At 40.8% G+C, this 7,187-nt stretch overlaps 1 protein-coding gene across 5 annotated transcripts in view; it reads right to left on the bottom strand.

The window, feature by feature from the left end:
• The window catches only part of sorl1 (sortilin-related receptor, L(DLR class) A repeats containing), a 303,395-nt gene that overhangs the window by 22,679 nt on the left and 273,529 nt on the right, over nucleotides 1–7,187 (bottom strand). The window contains exon 43 of one of the 5 annotated variants that reach the window (XM_017308199.1): nucleotides 2,574–3,096. The exons of the other annotated variants lie outside the window; for them this stretch is intronic. Within the exon in view, the coding sequence (XP_017163688.1) occupies nucleotides 3,082–3,096 (15 nt within the window). The 3' untranslated portion in view covers nucleotides 2,574–3,081. Of the gene's footprint in view, nucleotides 1–2,573; nucleotides 3,097–7,187 lie in introns of those variants that run through there. 5 annotated transcript variants of the gene reach the window in all.

Genomic DNA, 7,187 nt, shown 5'->3' with positions numbered 1-7,187 from the left:
TGGGACACTCAAACCCCTCCACCACGATAAGGTGGCAGCCCAAGGAGAGGTCCATCACTGCAAAAAACTGAAATCTTAGAAAGTTTAAATATCTTAAATTAAGGAGATTTATGCTTGTTTTCTTTCTGACAAGAGTTTTTTTCTCACCATGAGGTTTTTATGTTAGAATATTTTCTTATTTTAAGTGTTTTTGTACTTATYTCAGTAAGATATAAAAGTTTGATACTAAGAAAATATTACTTATYATGAGTACATATATACTAGAAACTAGATGTGACAGGTCTTTGTCATTTTTGTGAACGAACCCCTGTTTAATTGGTTGTTGTTTATTTCTCCTTGCAGTTGGTTGGCTGGAAACGGTTTAAAAGGAACAAGAGGAACAACCTGGTTGGTCGCGTGTCTCCGAGCCTCGCTCCCACTCCTGTTCTATTGATGCCACTTTCTGTTTGTTAACCACCTCATTGTGTTGTTGGGTCTGGGGATCGTCGGCTATGCCAAGTTTTTCCGGCTTTTGGTTGTAGGGTGAGTGATCTGGTGAGGCAGGGTGAGGGGAGCGGCCCAAATCCGACGGCCAACTGCTGGCTGGTTCGTGAATGCTACCACACTTTTGTTTATTTTGCCACGATTTCCCGAGTAATTCTAAGTCCAGCCTTGGGTTGAATAAAACCTCTTTGTTAAATGTAACTTTGTCTGCACTCCTTATGTTGCGTGTCCTGTGTGGACCGTAACATATTGGGGGCTCGTCATATTTGGAGGAGTAGTTAATGCTGTTAGACTTTTGAGCGGAATCTTTGTGGTGGTTTGAAAACGTGTTTGTATTTTGCTGAGGTGTTTTTTGGGACGTCACCACTTAAATATTACGGCGGATTTTCCTATATGTACTGGTGTTTTGTGAGTTGGGATCTAGGAGCGTTTTCTGTTCTCGTTGTTTTCTTTTATTAGTCTTGTTGCAATTTCCTAAACCGAGGAGTTTAGAGTGGAAATGTTTTTGGACAGTCCTACTATAGAGCAAACTGATTGCTGTACGAAGGAACAGCTTTTGTTAATTGCTGCTGAGTTTTCGATCTCTTTGTCTAAGCGGTTAAAAAAGGCGGAGATAAAATCTGAAATTGTCTCTGCTTTGATTGACGCTGGCGTTCTTCTTCACACTACTTCTGATGCTGATCCTCAAGTTAACTCTAATGCTGATATTCAAACTAACTTTGACCCAGCTCCTCAGCTTAGCCTTGATGCCCAGACTAGCCCTCAACAGTGTCAGGGCGCTGGGGCTGAAAAGGCTTTTCCTGATCTTCTTGAGTTGGAATTACAGCTTGAACTCCGCCGTTTGGCTCTCAGAGAACGGGAATTGGATCATGAGTTTGAACTGCGTAAATTGGAAAGTGAAGCAAACAAAGAAGCTTGTTTGAAAGAGCTTGAGTTGAGAGGCTTGGATGTTCCATGGGGTTCCTCTACCTTTAACCCTTGTGAGTGCGAGGACTGAGGCAAACATAGAGGACTATGGCAAATGATATAAGTTTTACATGTGTGGGGTCGGTTGGACCCCATTTCTACATACAAGGGTTAATATGAGCAAGTGCATTCGTTTGATACCACCCTTTTCCGAAAATGATGTGGACACATATTTTGTCCTATTTGAGAGAGTGGCTACATCATTACAATGGCCAAAACAATTTTGGTCATTATTACTGCAGTACATATTAACGGGAAAAGCTCAAGAGACCTATGCTTCTCTTCCGTATGATGTCAGTTTGAATTATGACACAGTGAAATCAGCTGTTCTCAAAGCATATGAGCTTGTGCCGGAAGCATATAGGCAAAAGTTTCGCTGTCTTATTAAAGCTGAAGGTCAGAGTTATGTAGTATTTGCTCATGATAAGGAGGTCTTATTTGATCGTTGGTGTTTGGCACAGGGCGTAAAAAGATTTAGTTACGTGATCTAATTCTGATGGAAGAATTTAAAAACTGTTTAACAAAACAGATCGCAACATATATAAATGAACAGAAGGTTTTTGAAATTTCCAAGGTGGCTGTATTGGCAGATGAGTATGTTTTGACTCAAAAAYATATTTGAAAAGCAGCCGCATGTGCCACAGCGTACACAGCAAATCCAGAAGACCTAGATTAACTCTGTCAGATTTGAAAGTTAAAGAGTTAATTTAACTCTTTTTCGAGAGTTAGTACCAAAGTGTCAAATATCAAATCTGCTGGAGTTAATAATTTAACACTCACTAACACTAATTCAGTGTTAGATCTTAATATTAACTCTCACAGAGTACTTCTTTAACTTCTTAAGAGTTATTTGTAATTAATATTAAATGGTATTTTATTGTTCTGAACTTTTAAAAATTCTTTGGAAAATAAATATTTAATAAAGAGGCAATGATTTTCTCAAATGCATTTATTTCAAAACGTGCACCATAATTACAAAACATATTACAACGTGGAATAATGTGCATGTTTCACATGTTGCTTTCATTCACATATTCACATAAAAGGTCTGACATATCAGCTGTGCAATACAAACTGCAGTATGCTTAATACATTTTTTTTCAATACAATATGCATGAAATTGTTCAAAGTACAAGGTGGAGAAAGTAAAGCATGCAGTTCATGTAATATGATAGTGCATTTTCTTTTAACAGGTAGATTGCCAGATATGTAGATTACATAACAAACCAACCTGATAATCAAATCCATCATTTCTTATCCAGTTTATGTTTCTGTTAAGACCCAGAGCCTCTCTGCACTCCACCAAAGATGTCCACTCACTAACAGACTGTCTTCAGGTTGTTGGGCTGTTATGGGGACACCAACATGCTCTACTGCATCAGACAGTCTTCAGTCTCTGAGTAGGACAGCCAGTGTCGGTCTCTGGATCATAACAAACAAAAAACATGACAATGAGGAATGGAACGAAGTGTTTTTTTACATTTTTACTACAACTCTAACAACAAGCCTCCATTACATAAATGTAGAGTTTCAGAGATATAAACACTTATAATCATTTTGGAGCTTGAATCTTCGAAGAATCCATGGAGGGAACGGAAGGGGGAGGTTAGGCTGACGACTGGCGATTCATCCTCAACCAAACTGGTACTAATATATACAAAAAGGCAATAAAAGGATTAAAACATACTGCAAAACGTATATAAGAAGACACAACAGCGGGAATAATGCTCTCAAAGTGAAAAAGCCTTTTACATTTTTTCAAAGGAAAAAAATCGATCAGAAAGGTTGATAAATATGACCAATATGCATGTAAATGTTCAACATCATGAAAAAACATACTCCAGATTATTACGGATCTGTTTAGGTTAGCCAATAATTTGATTGAATGTTCACCGGCTTGATTTTTTTCAACACTTATATTCTGCTAACATTCGGCATGCTAAGCTAAAAATGCTAACACCCGAGCCGTGTGGCGAATGTGACGTCTATCATACAGGTTGAGCTCAACTCAAAATAATAGTTATAAACCATCTCAGAAAAAAATGACTTACCAAGGGCAGTAAATAACTCAGATATGTGGAAAGTAAATTGTTTTGAAATGACTTGGTTTCTGTCGCTTCGCTTCGGTGGGAATCTGTGATTCTGGGACCAAGTCAGTGAACTAACTCCTTCAGTGTTGTTGCTGCTGTAGGAGTTAAGAGTTAAGAAGTCAAGAATTATTGATTCTATTTTAACACCTCTAGATGGAAGCACTGGATTTTAACACTGGATTTTAACTACTAATAATATACACCCCAGAGTTACATAAACAGAAAGTGACTCTATTAGAGTAAAATTAACTCTGCTTTTGAACAGAAAGAGCACCTGTGACGATCTTGAGGGACACGGCGGAATCTAGATGCATTATTCTTGATTATTATTGTTCTACCGTTACATGATGAGACCTATTTAAATTCAAATGAATTGGTGTAAGGTCTTGGAATTAATTTTTTAAGCATCCTTCTTCATCACATCTGTTTGAATTTGGAGTTGATCTCTGGTGAGGTGGTGGTTACCGTAAGTTCAGTTTTCCGAATAAAAGTGTCAGGKTCTGTTTTTTCTCCCCTTTTCTTTAATTCCTTAGTTTGATTTCTTTAGTTTTAGTTTTATTTTCACTTATCACCGGAACCGTTACTCCTCGTGACATCCACTAGATGTCACCCACGTTCTACCCCTGGGAAGCGACGAAGTTCAACCCGGGCGCACACCTGCAGCTTGTTTAGAGGGCGTGGATCTTTGATATAAGTGTTACACGTCTCAGCATATGATGGACAGTTGTAACAAATTATCTTTTATTTTTTTAATTTTTTTTTTCTTTTCTTCCTGCGGTGAATTTCTGTTTCCCCTTTGATCCTGAAGGAAAGCCTGTAAAGACGAACAGCGTCAGAGATAGAAAAAAAAGGACAACCGTCGTCTTCTTCCCCAAACTCGGTCTCTTTATTACAAATTATTGAAATCATGAAATTATTAACACTTCCTAGAACAATCACATTCCTGTGTCCCTCTGCTGCTATCAAAACAACCACACAGCCTTCACCTGAGTAAAAAGTATCAACTCCCACCAATTAATCCACAGCGCAGAGATGTACATTTAAAAAAAACATTTCTCAAATAAGAGGATTAATTATGTTAAATAATGCAAGATGGAGATGTTATAATGAACGAAACATTAAGCTCTAATGTGTTTTGACTAACTACTGACCGACTGAATAACTACAGTTTAATTGATTACATAGAAAGGGAGAAAAAGTAACGTCTACAATAATAATAATAATAATTCACTTTTAACAGATAAAACAACACAATGTATGTCAAGGTACCTATGTTTGTTCGGGGAATGGAACGGAGCTAAAAGATACATGTAGCAATCTTCAGAACGGCCGTTAGTTGACCGTTGTAGCCAAAATGTAGCTAACAAATCCTTTTTTTTAATCTTTATTTTTTTCAATGTTTCAGCACATCTATCAAATTACAAATCCTATCCAAATATACATTGTTACTCCACATTTTTACCGGGGGGGGCAGCCCTCGCCAGTTTCTCATTACTAACCTGTAAAGACGAACAGCATCAGAGATAGAAAAAAAAGGATAACCGCCGTCTTCTTCCCCAAACTCGGTCTGAAGAGCAGGGGGCGGGGCTCCTCACTTCCGGTCTCCTGGTGAGACGTTGCCCGAACCTTGGTTACTTTTTTTTTCTATTTAACAGGGTAATTTGGTCTGGAGTGCTAATTCAAATCTCTCACTTTATGGTGTATCACACACTCCCCAACAAACAAAGGTGGCCCCTGACACTTAGTCCCCAAAATAACTTGACTGAACATAATTTTTTTCGAAACATTGCAAAAAAACATATGTAGTGTTGTGTGTTGCAGGTCGCTCCAGGTGAGTATGCAGTGTATGACGTATGTGTGCTTCAGGTATGTAACAATCTTTCCCAGATGTTCTATCTACAGTGTGTTGGATACATAACAGGTAGGTAAGGGTAAGGGCTAATGGGTGGTGGTTGGATAGGATGGAAGTAAGGGGAGGAGAAACACTGGTACATACACTGCATTGGTTGGGTTCCAACTGCATTCACAATGGGGTGCGGCTGGTACACTGGTTGACCCAGAGTCGGGYAAGTGAACATATGTCTTGGCTGTCTTTCTCTTGTAGACCGTCTCAGGGGGACTGGGTGTTCCGCGTCAGGTGCTGGAGTATTGTCCTCTTGAGGGGCAGAATGTATRTCCTCCAGGAATGTGGACTGAAGCTCCTCAACATATTGTCCATCTCCACTGCTTGACCCCCGCCTTCCACTTCTGACACACTCTCCTTCCTGTCCAGGTTCGGTTGGGATTGCTTCCATCAAACTGGTTTCATTCTTTTCAGCTATCTTTTGGAAAGCATTGGTAGTATTTTGATGAGGTGAGTGAAAGTTTGGTCTGGGTCTCTCCACAGGTATTCAAAGCCAGTAACGAGGTTTTTCCCCATCCTCCTCTTCGTCAGAGTCATCTGTGTTTGAGTGCAGTACAGCATGTCTGGGCTGAAGGTCGTTTGAACTCTTTTTGGCTATGATATGGGGAGGTTCTTGAATGGGCCACACCAGCTAATCGTCTGAGATTTTTAAAGAGGTCATTTTCGAACTCCCGACCCTGGTCATGATGGAGTTTGGCCGGGTACCCAAATCTYGGGATGAAATCATTGAAAARTCGGTCGGCTGCCGTCTTACCTGCCTTGTTCTTGGTGGGATAGGCTTGGGCAAACCTGGTAAAGTGGTTAATAACAACCAGGATGTACTCGTACCCACCCCTGCTGGCCTCCAAGTGAAGGAAATCGATGCAAAGCAGCTCAAGGGGTGAAGTCGATGTAATACTTCCCATTGGGGCTCTTTCATTTGTAACTGGTTTCTTCTGTTTGATGCAAGAGCATTTCCTGGTGATGTAGTCCTCTATATCGCTTTTCATGAAAGGCCAGTGGAATCGCTCCCTTGCCAAGCTCAGCACTTTTTCAACGCCGACATGACTCAGGTTGTTGTGGAGGTGAGTCAGAACTATTTGTTTATACGTGGCGGGCAGAACCAGTTGCTGTCCACTCGCAGTCTTTCTGTAGAGCAGATCATCCTCCAGGTAAAATTTGCCCCACTCTCGCAGCAGCCTCCTCGGGTGTCCATCAACTTTATTTCTTTCTTCCTCTGTTAGTGGTTTGTCTTGTTGTTTCAACTCCACAACTTTCCCAATGGAGGGGTCTTTCCTTTGTTCCCTCACCAGCTCATCGTGACTGACTGTCTGCAGACCCTCGAACTGGGGTTGGCTAGGATCTGACAAGTTGAGGGCTGCCACCCAGGCCACATCTCTCTGTTGAGCTCTCCGACTTCCTTCCCATGCAGCACAGACTGTGTCCTCTGATAGTTCTTCAGAGCATTCAGCCATAAAAGTGTCTATATCCAGGGGCCATCGCGACAAGGTGTCGGCAACAATGGCAGTTTTACCTGGTCGATATTTGATGTCGAAGTGGAAGTCAGCCAACTGCCCCACCCACCGGTGACCCACTGCATTAAGCTTGGCAGTGCTCAGGATGTATGTGAGTGGGTTGTTGTCCGTGAAGACTGTAAAATGTGTGGCATAGAACAGATAATCACGGAACTTGTCACATATCGCCCACTTCAATGCCAGGAATTCGAGTTTGCCACTGTGTAGGTGATAATTCTGTTCCGCTGGCGT

This window comes from Poecilia reticulata, linkage group LG13 (genome assembly GCF_000633615.1).
Source record: "Poecilia reticulata strain Guanapo linkage group LG13, Guppy_female_1.0+MT, whole genome shotgun sequence".
Classification (NCBI taxonomy): Eukaryota; Metazoa; Chordata; class Actinopteri; order Cyprinodontiformes; family Poeciliidae; genus Poecilia; species Poecilia reticulata.
This window is presented reverse-complemented; position numbering and strand designations above follow the sequence as displayed.